This window comes from Bubalus kerabau, chromosome 9 (assembly GCF_029407905.1).
Source record: "Bubalus kerabau isolate K-KA32 ecotype Philippines breed swamp buffalo chromosome 9, PCC_UOA_SB_1v2, whole genome shotgun sequence".
NCBI classification, from domain to species: Eukaryota; Metazoa; Chordata; class Mammalia; order Artiodactyla; family Bovidae; genus Bubalus; species Bubalus kerabau.
In genome coordinates this window covers 27,635,185-27,656,725 of record NC_073632.1, presented here as the reverse complement: position 1 = coordinate 27,656,725, position 21,541 = coordinate 27,635,185, and the positions used below count along the sequence as shown (strand labels likewise).

Sequence of the window (21,541 nt, the reverse complement as noted above, 5' to 3'; positions counted from 1 at the left end):
CCCTACTCAGAACATCCCAACCACGGTGGCTTTCTCAGGTCCTACAGCACAAACTCACCCCACCCCAGAGACTTCACCCTTGCTTGCCTTTGTTTCTTCCTGGAAAACAAACTTAGCCTCTGGTCCTTGCAGAAGTGATTCCTTTACCTTTCTTTACAGTACAGTTTAAATGTCACCTCCTCAGAGTCCACTGTGACCACCACTCTATTTAGGGAGGCCCTTTCATGTGTCAAAATAATCAAAAGAATAAAAATTATTTGCAGCACAAATGAAAGTCAGAGAGATAACAATATATTAAGGCAGAGAGAGAATAAATATATTCATTAGTATCTTAACCACACAAAACATTAGTACAACATTTGTATAGGAGGCTTTGGAGTCAGACACATCTGGGTTCAAATTCTTGTTCTGCTACTTAGCAGACTTGGGCGAGCCACCAACATCTCTAAGCCTCAATTTTCTCATCTGTGAAATGAGCATAATGCTCTTTTTCTCATCTGTGAAATGAGCATAATGCTCTTTAACTCAACAGGGTTACTGGGAGGATTGTAGACTGATGTCTACACCACCACCTGTAATAGAGCAGATGCTCAAAAATGGTAGGTAGCATTAGTACTGACAGAAAAAAGTACACCGTGTACAAACTTTTAAAGTACACAGAAACAAGGAACATTCAATTCCCACAAGTGTAAAGAAATCTAGCAAACAAATATATGGGAACATATTCAACAGTAATGAAATAAATGCATATCAAAACAAAGTGCAGTTAGCACAAAATACCCCAAAGTACCCCATAGTGAGTGAGTGAGTGTGTGTGTGTGTGTGTGCACACGTGAGTGCATGAGCACACACAATTCCAAAGTGTGGGTCTTTTAACATATCATCGAGCAAGTCTCCAACCAGGTGTCAACTCAATTCTGATATGATCTCCCATAATGTCAGATCCTACGGGTTAAGGGCTCAATCCTACAAGACTGCCCCTCCGCCAATTCAGGTGCCAACCCCATGGGCAGGTTGTCACCTGTGCTTCTGACCAATGGACATAAGAGCAGAGGCTCCCACAACTCCTCCTTGGGTTCAATTGATTTGCTAGAGCATCTCACAGAACTCAGAAACATTTTGCTTACTAGATCACCAGTTTATTATAAAATACATATAACTCAGGAACAGCCAGATGGAAGAGCTGCAAACAGCAAGGTGTGTGGAAAGATGTGAGATGTTCTCTGAGAGCATCACTCCTTTGGAAGCTCTCAGAACCTGTCCTTTGGGGTTTCAAGGAGGCTTCACTAGATTGGCATGGCTGATTAAATCACTGGCCATTGGCTATCCACTGACCTGGAGGTCCCCCTACCCTTTTCAGAGGTGAGCAGGGTGGGACTGAAAGTTCCAACTCGCTAAGCACATCTGGTGATAATCCTCATCCTTGGGTAACTTTGTGTGCTGTATGCTAAGTCACTTCAGTCGTGTCCAACACTTTGCAACACCATGGACAGAAGCCCACCAGGCTCCTCTGTCCATGGGATTCTCCAGGCAAGAGCACTGGAGTGGGCTGCCATTCCTCTTCCAGGGGATCTTCTTGACCAAGGGATCAAACCCATATCTCTTGCATTGGCAGGTAGGTTCTTTACCACTAGCATACCTGGGAAGCCCCTTAGGTAACTTTAGGGCTTACCAAACAGTAATACAACTAAAGACATTTTTATTGCTATCATCGTGAGAATTTTCAAGGGTTCTGTTCCAGGAACAGAACAAACACCAGATATGTATTTCCTACCACAAGTCACAGGATCACAGCACACCTGTGATTTTAGCATGATATCCAGTACTCACACTCATACTGCAAATATGAGTATCAACTGGTAATTTGAACTATGCATTAAAAATCCAATGACATGGTCATATCTTCAAGTAGGAAATCTCACCCCTGGATTTATTCTTTATCCTAAAGAAATAATCTCAGATACATAAAAGATACAAGAAATGTTTCCATCTGCATTATTTATAACACAAAAACTGTAACAACAAAAGTATAAGGGTATAAGTTTCCATTTATTTTCTGAGTGATTGCTTCTTAGCAGTCAGAGACTGTGTTAAGTACATTACACACATTATCCTTATTTGGTCCTCATAAAAACCTTCCAAAGTAAATATTAAGTCCTCATAAACTGAGGTTTACAGAGGATTAAGTGATAAGTTTATTAAAGTTACAGGTAAGGATAAAGATGGAACCTAGGCCAATCTGATTCTAGAGCCAAGATATTAACCACTGACCTATATAGTGTTTCTGTTCAACAGAACAGGGTTTTTTTTTTGGTTGGGTTTTTTTTGGGGGGGGGCGGGGGGGTGGTTATGTCACACAGCTTGCAGGATCTTAGTCCCTCAACCAGGGATTGGACCCAGGACCTCCACTGTGAAAGCATGGAGTCCTAACCACTGGACCGCCAGGGAATTCCCAAAACATTTTTCTAAAGAAAGCTATAAAAAAACTATATAACAATATGGGGAAATGCTTCTGATTAAATAATGCAAATTGTATTTATATTAAAACTACAATTATGGGAAATTTTTATTCCATTCATTTTAGTGTGCTCACTCAGTTGTATTCAACTCTTTATGACTCTATGGACTGTAGCCCACTAGGCTCCTGTGTCCATGGGATTATCCCGGCAAGTATACTGGAGTGGGTTGCTATTTCCTCTTCCAGGGGATCTTCCCAACCCAGGAATCCAACCCATGTCTCCTGCACTGGCAGGCAGATTCTTTACCACTGAGCCATCTGGAAAGCCCCATTTTATCAGTGGAATTCTTTAATTCCACTAAATTGGAATGAAATCCCTAAAAGATACATCCAGAAATATTAGCAATATTTACAGTAGTGGGTGTTGAGATTATCTTTTTTGTTTTTTCTATTATTCAAATTATCTGTAATATTCTTTCATTATTTTTATAATAAGAACAAGCATTTTATTATCATTTTACTCAAGCTTCAGTAATTTCATAATTATGGAAGGAGGTTAAGAAGACCTGCGCTATTTCTCAAGTATTGGGCTAGTTTCTTTGAAGACAGAATTCAAGGTTCATATTGTTGGTGAGAAAAAATTGTGCTCACCTTAATGGTGTCTACTATTTCACAAAACCAGAACACCTCTTAGTAAATAGTTTCCACATGAAGTTTAGCACATTGTTTAGAATGGAAGCTCTGGAATCTGAATAATTAGATTCCAAAGCTGTGTGCATGCTAAGTTGCTTCAGTGGTCTCCCACTCTGCGGCACTATACCACTAACTTCTCTGTGTAATCCAGGACAAAGTATTTCAAGATCTCAGCTACCCAATTGAAAAACTGAGGGGGAAAAAAAAAGATTACCTACCTCTTAAGATTGTCCTAAGCATCAAATAAGAGAATGAATGTAAATTTCTCTGTCCAGGGCCTGCCTGTGGTTAGCGCTCAATAAATATTTATTTTTATTACTCACAAGTAAATACTGACACACTTCCCCAAAAGTCGGCTCTAGCATGTGAGAAGTGATTAGCCAGCCAAGGAAAAGTTAACTGTTTTCCTACTGTTCCCAACGTTGCGATGATAGGCACTGGATCTTTCGCAGGTTACAGAAAACTCAGCTACAACAGTCATGCAACTGCCATCAGGCCAGGTGTGAGAGATGCTCGATTCTTTGCCGCAGTTGGAAGTACTCGATGTCTTCCTCCGCCCATTACCCACACCGCTTACCCTTCCTTGGCTAAGTGGCAGCCTTGCCCAGCACAAGCTCAGTGCTAGGCCCAGATAGAAAGGAAGATGGCTGTTTCGCATCTCTAGGAAGAAGCTGTTCTGTGACCTTGGGAAAACCAATTCAGTTACTTTAGTCCCTCTGTTTTCTCTACTAAAGGAAACAAAAACAAAAAAGGGAGGGGGATTGCTTTTTTCTTTAAACATACCTCTCTGCCTGTAGTTTGTGGCCCCTCCGTGGGCAAGCTGGGACAACTCTGGGGGGGGGGGGGGGGCGGACTTGGAAAAGCAAGGATAAGAGAGCGGAGAAAAGGAGGCGTTCCCAAGCACGCCCCTCCACTCTCCGGCCCTAGCACACCCCGCGCGCCCTCTCACTCATCTCGAGTGAGATGCCTCTCGAAAGCACGAACATGGAACTAAGGAGGAAATCATAGACACACAGGTAGCGGATTCTCGAGAGCAGGGCGGGAACTCTGCTGGGATGCAAGGAGGTCAGCCTGCCGGCCCCCGCCGAGGACGGGCAGGGCGGCACCCTCAGTGACCTCGCACGGGCCTGCGAGATTGGGCTGCAGCGGAGCGGACAGGGCAGCCCCTCGCTCACCGTACTCCACGGGCTCCGGGTCAGGCTGGAAAGTGAAGTGAGCCACCTGCCGCCTCTGGGCCGCAGCCCCGTAGGCCAAGGCGGACTGCAGGAAGCCCCGCGGCAGCCCCGCGCCACACAGCCGACGCCAGGGTCCGTCGGCCCCGGCTGCACGGAGCCGCAGCAGCCAGCCCGCGTACGCCGCCACAGCCGCCATCCCGGCTCACCACCCGGATTCGCAGGCTGCCGGGCCGCCAGCTGCCAGGCGGGAGGGCGGAGCGCCGAGGCGGCTTTTCCATTGGCTGGACCTAAGGGGCGGGCCTGCCACTCGGACCAATCAGAACCAGGAATTCGGGGGGTGGGTCGTGCTGCGAGACAACCCAGTCGCTTTGGACCGTGGTGCGCATGCGGAAAGGGGGCTGGGGCGGGTGCAAGCTGACAGGTGAGCTCCAATGAGATGGTTCCTAGAGGTGGAGTCCTGCTAGGGTCCGCAACGAGATCAGGGGTTCTGCACGCCTGTCCGCCAGTTCCCCACTCGGCATGGGTTCCTGCTTTTTCCAGTGTCATGTGCGCCGTGAGGTTCTGATGGCTTTTTCACCTTAAGGTATATGTTTTCTTTTGAAATGGAACCCTTTCTTATCCTCTCCCATTCTTTACCTCTATTATTCTCCAAGAAATGGAAAGGGTTATGGATTGGTATTTGGTTATTAGTTTGGGGTTTCAACAACACTGCGGGAATCAGTGCTGTAAGCCTCCGCTGTTTATTCAAACCCTCCCTGTGTGCTTAATAAATATGTATTGATTTTCTTTTATTAATTTTGTTTTTCTGGGTTTAAACGAGAGGGAAAGAGGTAAAACTTCTATTTTACCTGCAAATCCACTTCATAGGAATCCAGGTGCATTTTTGCCCAGGTGCAGCGAAAATGACCTGATTAGCTTAGAAACCTGGAGAATTTAAGAATTTCTTAATTTACATTTAAAATAATCAACTTTGTAAATTTTACTCTTAAAAACTCAAATGTTTCAAAGTATTCTTTCAAAATAAAAATAAAAAGATACCTTCTCTATGAATTTACGCATTACAGCAAAATATGGTAGAGAGAAGAATGAAAGTGTTTCCATCCGATGAAAGTGTAAAAGAACAGGTCCCAAACAGAATTTGAAGAAGAAATGGAAAGAATGCAAGGGAAGGAGCCGGGGAAAGGATATTCCCCTTCTGCTATTCCTGACCTCCCAGCTCATCTTTGGTTTTGCAAGGAGACTTTGGCCACCTGATGCGAAGACCTGACTCATTGGAAAAGACCCTGATGCTGGGGAAAATTGAGGGCAAGAGAAGAAGGGGGCGACAGAGGATGGCATCACTGACTCAATGGACATGAGTTTAAACAAACTCAGGGAGATAGTAATGGACAGAGAAGCCTGGCATGCTACAGTTCATGGGGTCGCAGAGAATTAGACATGACTTAGCGACTGAACAACAGCAAAGAAGAGAAGAAATGGGGGAAGGAGAGGCAAAGAGAGGCGCCAGCTGCCTGTTTTCTGATTGGGGTTAAGAGATGAGATTTTTTTTTTCCCCGTTCATAGATCACTCAGCTTATTGCAAATAGTACCAACACAGTTGAGTCTCCAAGGAGAAGTCCTGGAAGGAAGTATCACAGCACAAGCAGCAGTCTGGCAACAGGTTTCTTGACAAGCATGAGTGAGCAGCAGCCCTCTGCTCAAACAAGGACCCCGGCAGCATGGTCAGGAACAGCTCTGACAGCGTGGAGATGAGTCCTCCAGTGAAGAGACTTCAAATCATTCAGCATAGTGGTCTGTTTCAAAGAAGTAGCAGTTATTCCAGGGGAGGGGGGTTGGAGACAGGAATTTAAAACTGCTCAAGAGAGCACCAGAATTATGTCTCCATTGTTCCTATCAAGCCCCCCAGATTCAACTTTTTGGGGATTTTTCATCTTGTCTTTTTTTGTTGTTATGGTCACCTCTTCTGTTTCATGGTGTGTGTGTGTGTGTGTGTGTGTACGCATGCACACTATATTGTGTATTTTTATGTGAGTGAAGGGTATTTTTTATTTTATTTGAATGAGGGGAGGGGGCAACAAAATAAAATTACATGTATATAGTCAAATTTTAATTAATTTTTTAAAAAAAGAGGGTAAAAAGCAAGGATAAAAGCCAATCAAGTTGCGTCTTCTCAGTTTGCTGATAGTTGGCACTCACACAAAGGCGGACTCCCTTACTATCAACATTTCACACTAGAGTGGTACATTTGCTACGATCAATGAGTGTATACACATTGTAATCACACAAACTTCATAGTTTACACTAAGCTTCACTCGGTTCAATGAATTTCAGAGGAAAGAACAAGAAACAAAAGAAGCAAATGCCTGCTGAATAAAAAGAGCTTACTAAGTAGACTCTTTTTATTGTCTTAGGAAGTACAATTGTTTTTCAGTATCCCCCTGGGATTGATTCCAGAATCCCGCAAGGATACCAAAATCCAAGGTTGCTCAGGCCCCTCATATAAAATGATACAGTATTTGCATATAATCTATGCACATCCTCTCATACTTTGTCATCTCTAGATTACTTATGATACCTGCTGCTGCTGCTAAGTCGCTTCAGTCGTGTCCGGCTCTGTGCGACCCCAGAGACGGCAGCCCACCAGGCTCCCCCGTCCCTGGGATTCTCCAGGCAAGAACACTAGTGCAAGGTAAATGTTACATAAAAATTGCTGTTGTATAGCAAATAAAAGTTTTGCTTTTTGGAATTTTTTTCCCAAATACTTTTGATCTGTATTGGGTTGCATCCATGGATACAAAACTCACAGATGTGGAGGACCAACTGTAATAAATTCCATATCACTGGAGATTGTCAAGTGCAGAATGGATGAACACCATTGAAAGAATCTCTTTATGAAGACTATAATAATGAATAAAAACTAAAATAATGAAATTATTTATGCTTCATTTCATTTATGGCTCAGATGGTAAAGAATTCACCTACAATGCAGGAGATCTGGGTTCGATCCCCGGGTTGAGAAGATCCCCTGGAGAAGGGAATGACTACCCATTCCAGTGTTCCCTGGAGAATTCCATGGACAGAGGAGCCTGGCAGGCTACAGTCCATGGGGTTGCAAAGAGTCAGCTATGACTGAGTGACAAACACTTTAACATTTAGGGTCTTTCTAGTTTTTAAGAATCTGGTTTCTACTATTCATGAGTGTGTATTCAGAGCCTTCCATGCACCAGGTCCTGTGTTTTAATGAAACTTATTTTAAGCCAAACCTTGGATCTAACCCACCTCTTCACCCAGTGTGTGAGTTACCGAGTTACCCCTCTGTCCACCCTTCCTAAGCATCTAGACAACTTCTCTCTGGCTTCTTATCTCCTGCAGGGGTATGAGATGCCCTGTGATCAGTCCTTCAGGAATCTGAACCAGCCGGCATAGAAAAAAGCCTGTGAGCAGACACTGCAGAAAGGGCATCCTTCAAAGACACATACCTGGCATTTGTGCTCAGATACAAATGATGCTGGCATATTGAGTGCAGCACTTTCACAGTATCATCTTTCAAGATTTGAAATAGCTCAACTGGAATTCCATCACCTCCACTAGCTTTGTTTGTAGTGATGCTTTCTAAGGCCCATTTGACTTCACATTCCAGGATCTCTGGCTCTAGGTGAGTGATCACACCATCATGATTATCTGGGTCGTGAAGATCTTTTTTGTACAGTTCTTCTGTGTATTCTTGCCCCCTCTTCTTAATATCTTCTGCTTCTGTTAGGTCCATACCATTTCTGTCCTTTATTGAGCCCATCTTTGCATGAAATGTTCCCATGGTATCTCTAATTTTCTGGAAGAGATCTCTAGTCTTTCCCATTCTGTTGTTTTCCTCTATTTCTTTGCATTGATCACTGAGGAAGGCTTTCTTATCTCTCCTTGCTATTCTTTGGAACTCTGCATTCAGATGCTTATCTTTCCTTTTCTCCTTTGCTTTTCACTTCTCTTCTTTTCACAGCTATTTGTAAGGCCTCCCCAGACAGCCATTTTGCTTTTTTGCATTTCTCTTCTATGGGGATGGTCTTGATCCCTGTCTCCTGTACAGTGTCATGAACCTCCATCCATAGTTCATCAGGCACTCTATCAGATCTAGTCCCTTAAATCTATTTCTCACTTCCACTGTATAATCAATCATAAGGGATTTGATTTAGGTCATACCTGAATGGTCTAGTGGTTTTCCCTACTTTCTTCAATTTCAGTCTGAACTTGGCAATAAGGAGTTCATGATCTGAGCCACAGTCAGCTCCCGATCTTGTTTTTGCTGACTGTATAGAGCTTCTCCATCTTTGGCTGCAAAGAATATAATCGATCTGATTTCAGTGTTGACCATCTGGTGATGTCCATGTGTAGAGTCTTCTCTTGTGCTGTTGGAAGAGGGTGTTTGCTATGACCAGTGCGTTCTCTTGGCAAAACTCTATTAGCCTTTGCCCTGCTTCATTCCACATTCCAAGGCCAAATTTGCCTGTTACTCCAGGTGTTTCTTGACTTCCGACTTTTGCATTCCAGTCCCTTATAATGAAAAGGACATCGTTTGGGGGTGTTAGTTCTAAAAGGTCTTGTAAGTTAGACTCATTGAAAAAGACTCTGATGCTGGGAGGGATTGGGGGCAGGAGGAGAAGGGCATGACAGAGGATGAGATGGCTGGATGGCATCACCGACTTGATGGACGTGAGTTTGAGTGAACTCTGGGAGTTGGTGATGGACAGGGAGGCCTGGCGTGCTGCAATTCATGGGGTCTCAGAGTCAGACACGACTGAGCAACTGAACTGAACAAATGATGCCTCAGATTACCGCTCCAAATATCAATACCTGCCTGTATGCATAACCAAGTTTCAGAGATGGTCACTTATCTGTAAACAAACAAACAAACAAAAAACATACCAGCCTGGCAGTTGTAAGATTTTTTTAATTCCTAGGATAATATGTGAGTATTGCCAGGTTTCCAAAAGCCTTATTAGTTATGGTTGACAGAATTATGAATAGGGACTGCAAGAAAGTTTTGAGACTCGTATTTTACCTTCCCTTCATTTTCTGTTGTGACTTTTAAAAAAAATTTTTATGTGGACCATTTTTAAAGTCTTTATTAAATTTGTTACAGTATTGCTTCTGTTTTGTTGCTGTTGTTCTCTCACTAAATCATGTCCCACTTTTTGCAGCCTCATGGATTACAGCAGGCCAGGCTTCCTTGTCCTTCACTATCTCCTGGAGTTTGCTCAAACTCATGTTCATTGAGTTGGTGATGCTTCTGTTTTATGTTTTGTTTTTTTGGCCAAGAGGCATGTGGGATCTTAGATCCCCAACCAGGGATCAAATCCGCACCCCTTGCATTGGAAGGTGAAGTCTCAACCCCTGGGCCACCAGAGAAGTCCCCTGTTGTGACTTTCACCCATTTATATTATTTTATTTTTTTTTTCAATTTTATTTTATTTTTAAACTTTACATAACTGTATTAGATTTGCCAAATATCAAAATGAATCCGCCACAGGTATACATGTGTTCCCCATCCTGAACCCTCCTCCCTCCTCCCTCCCCATTCCATCCCTCTGGGTCGTCCCAGTGCACCAGCCCCAAGCATCCAGTATCGTGCATCGAACCTGGACTGGCAACTCGTTTCATACATGATATTTTACATGTTTCAATGCCATTCTCCCAAATCTTCCCACCCTCTCCCTCTCCCACAGAGTCCATAAGACTGTTCTATACATCAGTGTCTCTTTTGCTGTCTCGTACACAGGGTTATTGTTACCATCTTTCTAAATTCCATATATATGCGTTAGTATACCATATTGGTGTTTTTCTTTCTGGCTTACTTCACTCTGTATAATAGGCTCCAGTTTCATCCACCTCATTAGAACTGATTCAAATGTATTCTTTTTAATGGCTGAATAATACTCCATTGTGTATATGTACCACAGCTTTCTTATCCATTCATCTGCTGAGGGACATCTAGGTTGCTTCCATGTCCTGGCTATTATAAACAGTGCTGCGATGAACATTGGGGTACTCGTGTCTCTTTCCCTTCTGGTTTCCTCAGTGTGTATGCCCAGCAGTGGGATTGCTGGATCATAAGGCATGTCTATTTCCAGTTTTTTAATATATTATTTTAAAACCTTCAACAACCATATCCCTGGAGGCATCAGAGATGTTATGACGCTGTTGGATATGCCTGGTGGTGACCAGTGTGAAAAAGGAGGGGAGACAGCAGGGGCAGGTGAGCAGTGATCACCGCCTATGACCCTCAGTAATTTGTCCCCCCATCATGTAAAGCCACCCATAGACATTAGTAATGTAGAAGTCCACCCAGATCACTTCATGTGCACATTGAACCTGCCCATGTTCATATGAGGCTTTACATAGAGCAGGTGATTTTTACCTCCTTTCCTGTCAAAGCGTGCAAGCCCGAGACCAGGTCCTTAACTTTCACATTAGAATCCCTCAGGGAGATTTCAGAACACACTGATGCCTAGGCCCCATGGGGTAGCCATCAGTGATACTCGCATATATTTCACTTTACTCTGCTTCTAAGGATTTAGGCAGATGGCACGTCTCTGAACACCTGTAATTAGGCATGGCAACATGACGTGCTTTGCCAGTGAATTTGAGCACGAGTGTGGAGAACTCCTGGGGGGAAGAGTTTAAGAGCTGGTGGCCAAAGCTGTGTTTTCTTCTGCTGTCTCGTCAACTCACAATGTTCCAGATGCTAGAGCAGCCATCAGCCTGTTCCTGGAGTGACATTACCAGGAGCATCATTTGCCCCTGTCCACCTCGTTTGACATGGAGCATGAGTGAGAAATAATTTGAGAATGTAAAGTGTGTGTTGTTTTTTAAAATAATAGAGCATCACTTCTAAGTGCAAGCCAACTATTTTACATGGATATTTTTCTCACCTATTCTAAGTGTTTCCTAGGTAGCTCAATGGTAAAGAATCTGCCTGCCAATGCAGGAAACACAGGTTCAATCCCTGGGTTGGGAAGACCCTCTGGAGGAGGAAATAGCAACCCACTCCAGTATTCTTGCCTGGAGAATCCCATGGACAGAGGGGCCTGGCAGGCTACAGTCCATAGGATCCAAAGAGTCAGACTCGACTGAGCACACTTGCAACCTATTCTAATTCTTCAGGAAAATTCTCCCTAAGTCACGACTTAAACGAAGACCATACATTTGTCCACAACACGATGCATACATGTAGCCAGTTGTTGCCACTGTGGATTTACATGGTTTTCATCCATAATATTGGCTACTCACAGTTTTACCTGGACATGTTAGATTTGGGAATCTAAACACCCAAGAATGATGCAACTCTTCTCTGTTGAGGCAATATGAAAGTCCTTTATATACATTTTAGACTTTTAAAACAACTTAATGAATAAAGTCTTGACCGTTCTCATTTTACAAGTGACAAAACAGAATCAGAGAGCTAATGGACCAACCGCAGTTTAAACAGCTTACATCGTTCCAATGCATGTTTTTCAAATTTCAAAACCTACACCCTTATGTGTTTCTCAAATGTATTTTTCAGAATAATCCCTGAGAAACTTGTTAAAGTTTCAGACTCCCTGGACCTCACACTGAGAAACTCTTATCCGTTAAGCATGGAATAAAGCATCTGAGCTTTTTTCTGAAATATAGTTGATTCACACAGCATCTGCATTTCTTATAAGCTTCCCCTACCCAGTGTCTTTGATATGGACAGTCCACACACTATGCAGACAAGCCCTATAACTCCAATATAACCTTTCCACGCACTGTGTTCCCTATCTAGAGAAGAGCAGCCATTACCTTACCCTGCTCACTCTTTCATCAGTTAGGGTTAGTTGACTAATTTAAGCAGAACTATAATTAGAAGGGGGCTTTCCTGGTAGCTCAGTGGTAAAGAATCTGCCTGCCACTGCAGAAAACGCAGGTTCAATTCCAGGGTTGGAAAGATCCCCTGGAGAAGGAAATGGCCACACACTCCAGTATTCTTGCCTGGGAAACCCCATGGAGAGAGGAGCCTGGCAGGCTACAGTTCATGGCATCACAAAGAGTCAGACGTGACTTAGTGACTAAACAGCAATAACAACAGTAATCAGAAGATATGAGATAACCCACCAAAATGGAAGCAGCAAACAGCTCAGAAAGAACATAAAACAAGGTAGCTCCTAAGATCCAGTTAATTGGAGGTAATTTAGAGACTTACAAGGATATTCAAACTCTGAACGATGAATTGATTCCAACTATTACTGTCTTTGACTGACTTTGTTCGAGATTTCGTTTTCAAGGGAGAGATTCTGATTAGCCCAGATTAGTTGATTGCTGTTTGTTGACTAAGGAGAAGAAAAGTATCTTATTGACCAAGACTATATGCAAAGTAAAAGGATTACCCAAACATAAATCAAGGAGCTACTATCAACCAAAGGTGGACATTGTGTTTATTTTTTTTTTTTTTTTTTTTATTTTTAAACTTCACAAATTTGTATTAGTTTAGAAACCTGCCCAGAGGTGCCTGTGTAGTCCCTCCAGTTGTAAAAATTTCACCACAAAAATCCTTCCTCCGAATTCTTCAAACTAGAGTGAAACTAGACTATAAGCCTATTTTAATATGCTTCTGAATTTCTGCAGAATAAATCTGAATTCCTCTAGGTCTTCTAAAAAAGAAACAGAGTAAAAGGGAAAGCAAATTTAAAACATGCAATCTATATCTCCAGCAGAGTTAGAATACAGAAGTCTAAAAACTCCAAATTCTTGTGTTCTTCCTATTAGTATTTTGATATTGAGTCTAAGTAGACAGTGATAAAGTTTGATTGATAAGGTTGTTATATTGGAGTCATCATCATCCCATGAAATAAAAATAGCTACATAAATAAATTGGAATAGATTAACCACCATATATTATAAAGGCAGTGAGAAAAATAATTGGTTTAAATCTCAGTTCCTCTCTCTCTGGCTATATGACCTTGAAGGGTGTATCACTTATTTCTTCTGAGTCTAATGGGGAGAATGTGAAACTTACCTAAAAGGATGTCATGATAATAAAACCACATAATACATAAAAGTTGCTGGTACACAGCTGTTGCTCAATAAGTGGTTGTTAAATTCATTGATTAGCTAATTTATGTATAAAAGTTTTGATACAGTGACTACTCCAGAAAAATATCTAAATAATATTTACTATGATTATTTTTTTTTAATTTTATTTTATTTTTAAACTTTACATAACTGTATTAGATTTGCCAAATATCAAAATGAATCCGCCACAGGTATACATGTGTTCCCCATCCTGAACCCTCTTCCCTCCTCCCTCCCCATTCCATCCCTCTGGGTCATCCCAGTGCACCAGCCCCAAGCATCCAGTATCGTGCATCGAACCTGGACTGGCAACTCATTTCATACATGATATTTTGATTATTTTTATTAGCAACTCATACTTATGGGTTGTAGTAACTTGGTCAAGGCACCAGGTGGCAGAAGATAATAAAAATTGCCACTTCGGAGTAGAAAAGCAAAAATGCAAATATTACAAAGATTTTCATCCTACATTTGTTCATGAAAAGTTGAGACTCAAATTTCCTAAGTCAACACACAACTTCTTAAATATATATTTTTTTTTATTTGGCTGTGCTGAGTCTTAGTTGCAGCATGTGAACCCATGTTGAGACATGTATGATTTTAGTTCCCCAAGCGGGATCAAACCCAGGCCCAGTGCTTTGGGAGAACAGAGTCCTAGCCACTAGACCACAAGGGAAATCCCAGCACATAAATTTTGAAATGCCTTTATTAGTTCACCTTCTGGCGGCAATTTCATTTTAGCAGTTCAGTGTATCTGCCTTTGCCTCCATCAGCTAATGACAAGCCAAGCCCAAACATTATAGACATGGTTTTATTTTATCCTCATCTCTCCTAGGAAGTATGTATTACCTCCTACCTAGACAGCGTACTAACCTAGACAGCATGACCAACCTAGACAGCATGCTAAATAGCAAAAACATTAATTTGCCAACAAAGGTCCATCTAGTCAAAGCTTTGGTTTTTCCAGTAGTCGTGCATGGATGTGAGAGTTGGACTATAAAGAAAGCTGAGCACCGAAGAATTGATGCTTTTGAACTGTGGTATTGGAGAAGACTCTTGAGAGTCCCTTGGACTGCAAGGAGATCCAACCAGTCAATCCGAAAGGAAATTTGTCCTGAAAATTCATTGGAAGGACTGATGCTGAAGCTGAAACTCCAATACTTTGGCCACCTGATGGGAAGAACTGACTCACTAGAAAAGACCCTGATGCTGGGAAAGATTGAAGGCAGGAGGAGAAGGGGATGAGATGGTTGGATGGCATCACTGACATGATGGACATGAGTTTGAGTAAGCTTTGGGAGTTGGTGATGGATAGGAAAGCCTGGCTTGCTGCAGCCCATGGGGTCACAAAGAGTCAGACACAACTGAGCAACTGAACTGAGGTATTTACTTAACAGAGGAGAAAATTGAAGCTAGGGCAAAAATGAAATTCAAGCCAAAGTTTGACAGAAATGCCTTGAAAAATGTCTATTGCATGCTCTCCCATGGTACTTAATTTCTCTCAAGCAGTGTGAATCAGGAAATAACTAAAGTAACTCTTTTCAAGGAAAATATAAGAAGAAATCTCCAAGCTTATTATGCTTTATAAGTTTGCATATGAATGTACAGTATTAAATTTAACAGGCATATTATGAAGAATTTTAAATTGAAAACTATTAATAATGCAAAAAATATATATAACACTCAATCCAAGAGTTTTAAAATACTTTGTGGTTTTAAAGTAAGTAATATATAGTGAACAGGCATCACAATTTTTCATTTACAACTGAAGGAACACTGTACATATGGGGATAAGTCATTTAATCAAAGTTGCTCCCTCCAAACCCATCTTGAAATTGGTTTTAGAATGCGCATGTGCTTAGTTCCCTAGACCAAAGTAATGTTTATTAATTTGTCTTTTCATTCATTGAATACTAGTTCTTCGTGTTGAGATGATGCCATGACCTAACTCTGTAGCTCCAGAGCTGTCCCCAGCATCTGTCATCCTGAAGGAGAAGCACTCCAGACCTTAATGAGGTCCTGTCCTGGGGCCATGGAATGGGAGGACAGAGAGATGGATCTTCAACGCTCTTTTCCCAACCAACATTGACCTCCTTCCCAAACATAAAAACCTTGGTGCAGAGATGTCCATTCATTGGAAACGTGTGTAAGCTAGGACAGATGCAGTGCATGCGTGCATGCTAAGTTGCTTCAGTCGTGTCTGACTCTTTGCGACCCTATGGACTGTAGCACACCAGCCTCCTCTGTCCATGGGATTCTCCAGGCAAGAATACGGGAGTGGGTTGCCATTTCCTTCTCTAATGCATGAAAGTGAAAAGTGAAAGTGAAGTCACTCAGTCGTGTCTGACTCTTAGCGACTCCATGGACTGCAGCCTACCAAGCTCCTCTATCCATGGGATTTTCCGGGCAACAGTACTGGAGTGGGGTGCCATTGCCTTCTCCGTAGCTGGTACAGTATTACCCAGACATCACTGGATTTTTTCAAGACGGGACCAAAACCTATGCCATCAACATCCAGTGTGCGTGAAATTGCAGCTTGCCCTCTGTCTCCTATTGCTGACGATCCTTCAGCTCTCCCATCGCTCCCCTCCTCTCCCTCCTCCAGTAACACATCTTACCTGTTCACTCGATGCCAGCCCCTGTATGCCAGCTGTTATACTGTACTGCTGTACTTTTCAAGGTACTGCACTGTAAGATTAAAAATGTTCTCTTTATTTTGTGTGTGTTTGTGTGGAAAGTATTAGAAACCTCTGTCCATGGAATTCTCCAGGCAAGAATACTGGAGTGGGTTGCCATGTCCTACTCCAGGGGATCTTCCCAACCGAGGGATTGAACGCACATCTCTGGCATCTCCTGCATTGGTAGGCAGATTCTTTACCACTAGTACCACCTGGAAGCCCAACAGTACTATACAGCTGATTGTACTTGTTGGGTACCTATGCTAACTTTGGTGGCCTATAAACAAACTGGGTTTATGAATGTGTCAGGAAGCATTTAACAGGAGGCTTCCTGTTTTGGATCTGTCAGGAGTTCTCTGTTCCTTATTAATTCCTGAATATTCAGGAATTAAGAGGAGAGGCAAGCCTCTCCTGGGGCTGAGGAATCCAGGCATTTCCTCCATTAGTTTTTCTATACGGTGATAAGTGCCCTCTTCCTTTTGATGAACCATATGATAAAAGTGATTATTTACAACTCTCTCTCTCTTTAATATGGATAGCCTATGTTTTGTAAGTCTGGAATTTTAATCTTTATCTTTGCTGAGAATAACTACAGTATATATGCCCACACCATGTTGATTAAAACACCTTTGTTCCATCAAAGCTTTGGTCCCCATGTCTTGCTTTCTTTCTCTCTCTCTCTCTCTCAAGCTATTTCCTTGGAGTGCAGAGGCTCTCTGGGTTCACTTTCCTGCCCGGGCTTCTAAGACCCTCTCGAGAAGGCGCTCTGCACCTTCACCCAATCTAGAGGGCACCTGAGGCCTTCGTCAACAGAGCAAGCCCCGTGCAGGGGCTTTATTGGCTTTCTGCGTAAACGAAGGAATATCAGCCTCTTTCTCTCTCCTTTACTTTCTTATCGGTCGACTCTGGACCACCAGGTTCCGGTCCATTAAAGGACCCCAACATGAATGTATGCTCCAAATGGAACTCATTTGTATATAGGGGACTTACCATACAGCTAAGCCATTCCAGAGACCATTTTTCAACCCACATAGTATGTAAAAAAAACTATAAAGTAATAACATCCTTAAAGAATACAGCAGTGTTCCTCAGTGTGGTCCCTGAAGTTTGTATCATCATCAGCTAGAAGGTAAGTCAAGTATGGAGCCCTGGACTCTTCTGCAGACCTACCAAGTTAGTAGCCCCTGGGATAGGCCCGGGGAACCCACATCACATTTTTAACAGGTTCATTAGGTGACTGTGCTTTAAAAACAAGTTTGAATATGAAATATTGGAGAAGTTCTTTTAGACAAGAGAATCAAGGAGGGACGTGTCACTGGAGCAGGGCCGTGAATATAGAGAAAGAACATTCGCTGTAGGAAAACAGTAGCTTGAGCAAAGGCAAAGCAGAGTGTAAGAATAAGTCCCTTGGAATGGGCCAAAGGATGCATGACAGTCCTTAGTAAGAAATAAAGTTGGAACGGTCCATCGGCTCAGGTCGGAAGAGGTGTATATGTCATGCCAGGGAGTGTGAACTTCACTCTTTAGAGTTGGGAAATGAGTTAAGATACAACACTGATTCCTGCCAGGTTTAATGTGGTCCTACACCAACCCAACCCACTGGCTTAGTTTTCCATCTTCACAATCCCTTCAAGCTTGAATAAACTCAAAGGAAGGATTTCTTTTGTTCAAAAAAACCATAAAATATCAATGGGGACAAAGATTGAGTATGGTGGTCTTCAAACTACGATTGCAAAATCTGGCAGCACACGAGAGGCCAGTCAAATCTGTGTCTCCCCACCTTATTTAACGGAGTTTAACCTCTCATTTGAAGAAAATGCTTGAAATATGCTAGACTCCAAAGGGAAAGGGGCATGAGACATGACTAAAAAAGATGGGATCTTTAATTGTTTCTTTAGTCAGTGACCCTACAAGTCTCCTTGTCATGGAAAAATTCTTCTGTCTCTTGAAGAAGGACTCAGTGACCCTCTTAAAGACTGTCTCATACTGAAAACATCTCCATAAAATTTTAACTTTGTCTCACATCTCATCCCATGAAATAATCTCTCACCATGGCAGATCCTCTAGCCTCGTTTCTATGCTCAGTACCCTTAACTCACAGGTGAAAGAGCCCATGGGATGATCAAAGTGTGAATGAGGGTTGATCAGTTACCATCAATGACTTTGCAGTGTCAGCAACCTGTAGAAGGTTTGCTAGTGGAATCGTTCTAGGGAGGTTATCTTTTTCTTTAGAGTTAGAAGAAGTAAGTAAACAAAGAAACATTCTGGCAAAAATAGTGAGGTGGCTGAAAATCTAACTCTTTCGGAAATGATGGAGCTAAACTGGTGGTACTAATATTTAAAATAATATTTAAAAAATTTTTAATTAAAAAAATAAAATAGCATTTCTACACAAAAAGCTACAGTTATATTTGCAATCATGTATCTTTTTAAAATATAGGTATAGTTTGGGCGTCCCTGGTGGCTCATGGGTAAACCATCTGCCTGCCAATGCAGGGGATGCATTCTTCCCTAGGAAATCCCAAGGACAGAGGAGCCTGGTGAGCTACAGTCCACAGGGTCACAAAGAGTCTGACATGACTTGGCAAGGAAACAACTACAATAAATAAAGCAGTTTATTTAGACCACAGGATACCAAACCACTCTAGTTAAACAAGGCTGCTGCTGCTGCTAAGTCACTTCAGTCGTGTCTGACTCTGTGCGACCCAGTGACGGCAGCCCACCAAGCTCCCCAGTCCCTGGGATTCTCCAGGCAAGAACACTGGAGTGGGTTGCCATTTCCTTCTCCAATGCATGAAAGTGAAAAGTGAAAGTGAAATCGCTCAGTCATATCCGACTCTTCACGACCCCATGGACTGCAGCCTACCAGGCTCCTCCATCCATGGGATTTTCCAGGCAAGAGTACTGGAGTGGGGTCCCATTGCCTTCTTCAAGTTAATCAAGGCAGGAAGACTTAAATTGATTAATGCTGACCTTGGATTGACATTTTCCTCTTACAAGTAGCCACAGCAGATCGAGATGTCACATGCAATTAGCTAAAAGAGGTAAGTCAATAAGAACCAGCAAACGGGATCGCCGACGTGACACTCTTCCTCAGATCTAGTTGGCTTCTGCCCAGACATACCTGCCAGTGATATGTCATTGTAAAGGAAGTAGGAAGTGACATTCACTGGCCCCTCCCCAGCACTCACCTCTCTAGACTGATATGAAACATTAGACGCTGCACTGCTGCTGCTGCTGCTGAGTCGCTTCAGTCGTGTCTGACCCTGTGCGACCCCATAGACGGCAGCCCACCAGGCTCCCCCGTCCCTGGGATTCTCCAGGCAAGAACACTGGAGTGGGTTGCCCTTTCCTTCTCCAATGCATGAAAGTGAAAAGTGAAAGTGAAGTCACTCAGTTATGTCCGACTCCTAGCGGCCCCATGGACTGCAGCCTACCAGGCGCCTCCGTCCATGGGATTTTCCAGGCAAGAGTGCTGGAGTGGGGTGCCATTGCCTTCTTCGACATTAGACTCTACTGACCAGCTATTTTCCCACTTTTCGTCTGCCACTTCTCCTTCCGCTACTACTCTGTTGCTTCCTTCAGGAGTTCCTCTTCCTCCTTTCATCCTTCTGAATGTAAGCATCCTTCCCAGTCCTGTCCTTGGGTTGCTACTTCTGTCTCTCACAGATCTTACCTCTGTCCACTATCACTCCAAAGTCAGTGGGAATGGTTGCTCTTCTACAATCTGTTGTTGTTGTTCACTGTTCAGTCTCTAAGTTGTGTCCAACTCTTTGGGACCCCATGGACTGCAGCAGCATGCCAGTCTTCCCTGTTATTTATCTCCCTGAGTTTGCTCAAACTCATGTCCATTGAATCAATGATTCCATCCAACCATCTCATCCTCTGTCACCCCCTTCTCCTCCTGCCTTCAGTCTTTCCCAGCATCAGGGCCTTTTCCTGTGAGTCAACTCTTCTGACTTGAAGGAAAAGACTCTGCTGTGTTCTATATTGACTTGTATTTTCAGGGTTACATTTGTATAACATAGAGGATGGGGAAGGACTTTCAATCAGATCAGATCAGATCAGATCAGTCGCTCAGTCATGTCCGACTCTTTGCGACCCCATGAATCGCAGCACGCCAGGCCTCCCTGTCCATCACCAACTCCCGGAGTTCACTCAGACTCACGTCCATCAAGTCGGTGATGCCATCCAGCCATCTCATCCTCTGGCGTCCCCTTCTCCTCCTGCCCCCAATCCCTCCCAGCATCAGAGTCTTTTCCAATGAGTCAACTCTTCGCATGAGGTGGCCAAAGTACTGGAGTTTCAGCTTTAGCATCATTGCTTCCAAAGAAATCCCAGGGCTGATCTCCTTCAGAATGGACTGGTTGGATCTCCTTGCAGTCCAAGGGACTCTCAAGAGTCTTCTCCAACACCACAGTTCAAAAGCATCAATTCTTCGGCACTCAGCCTTCTTCACAGTCCAACTCTCACATCCATACATGACCACAGGAAAAACCATAGCCTTGACTAGACGGACCTTTGTTGGCAAAGTAATGTCTCTGCTTTTGAATATGCTATCTAGGTTGGTCATAACCTTCCTTCCAAGGAGTAAGCGTCTTTTAATTTCATGGCTGCAGTCACCATCTGTAGTGATTTTGGAGCCCAGAAAAATAAAGTCTGACACTGTTTCCACATCTATTTCCCATGAAGTGATGGGACCAGATGCCATGATCTTCATTTTCTGAATGTTGAGCTTTAAGCCAACTTTTTCACTCTCCACTTTCATTTTCATCAAGAGGCTTTTGAGTTCCTCTTCACTTTCTGCCATAAGGGTGGTGCCATCTGCATATCTGAGGTTATTGATATTTCTCCTGGCAATCTTGATTCCAGCTTGTTTCTTCCAGACCAGCGTTTCTCATGATGTAATCTGCATAGAAGTTAAATAAACAGGGTGACAATATACAGCCTTGACGGACTCCTTTTGCTATTTGGAACCAGTCTGTTGTTCCATGTCCACTTCTAACTGTTGCTTCCTGACCTGCATACAAATTTCTCAAGAGGCAGATCAGGTGGTCTGGTATTCCCATCTCTTTCAGAATTTTCCACAGTTTCTTGTGATCCACACAGTCAAAGGCTTTGGCATAGTCAATAAAGCAGAAATAGATGCTTTTCTGGAACTGTCTTGCTTTTTCCATGATCCAGCGGATGTTAGCAATTTGATCTCTGGTTCCTCTGCCTTTTCTAAAACCAGCTTGAACATCAGGAAGTTCATGGTTCACATATTGCTGAAGCCTGGCTTGGACCGGAGACAGGGATCAAGACCATCCCCATGGAAAAGAAATGCAAAAAAAGCAAAATGGCTGTCTGGGGAAGCCTTACAAATAGCTGTGAAAAGAAGAGAAGCGAAAAGCAAAGGAGAAAAGGAAAGATATAAACATTTGAATGCAGAGTTCCAAAGAATAGCAAGAAGA

At 42.9% G+C, this 21,541-nt stretch overlaps 1 protein-coding gene and 1 long non-coding RNA gene across 6 annotated transcripts in view; one reads left to right on the top strand and one right to left on the bottom strand.

The window, feature by feature from the left end:
* Window positions 1-4,578, bottom strand: part of BCKDHB (branched chain keto acid dehydrogenase E1 subunit beta) — a 267,754-nt gene extending 263,176 nt beyond the window's left edge. For 2 of the 4 annotated variants that reach the window (XM_055534873.1, XM_055534874.1), the window contains exon 1: window positions 4,327-4,574. In XM_055534873.1, coding sequence (XP_055390848.1) covers window positions 4,327-4,522 — 196 coding nt within the window. In that variant the 5' untranslated portion in view covers window positions 4,523-4,574. Of the gene's footprint in view, window positions 1-4,326 lie in introns of all 4 variants that reach the window. The other 2 variants (XM_055534877.1, XM_055534876.1) reach the window with 2 other exon arrangements.
* Window positions 4,579-4,707: 129 nt separating this feature from the next.
* On the top strand, window positions 4,708-16,671 carry LOC129619660 (uncharacterized). 2 transcript variants are annotated; one of them, XR_008698021.1, is made up of 4 exons: window positions 4,708-4,909; window positions 6,888-7,015; window positions 7,699-7,981; window positions 15,328-16,671. It is a non-coding gene; the product is annotated as an uncharacterized LOC129619660 (long non-coding RNA). The 2 variants fall into 2 exon arrangements; XR_008698022.1 differs by lacking the exon at window positions 6,888-7,015 and having other exon boundaries at window positions 15,328-16,669.
* Window positions 16,672-21,541: the final 4,870 nt, after the last annotated feature.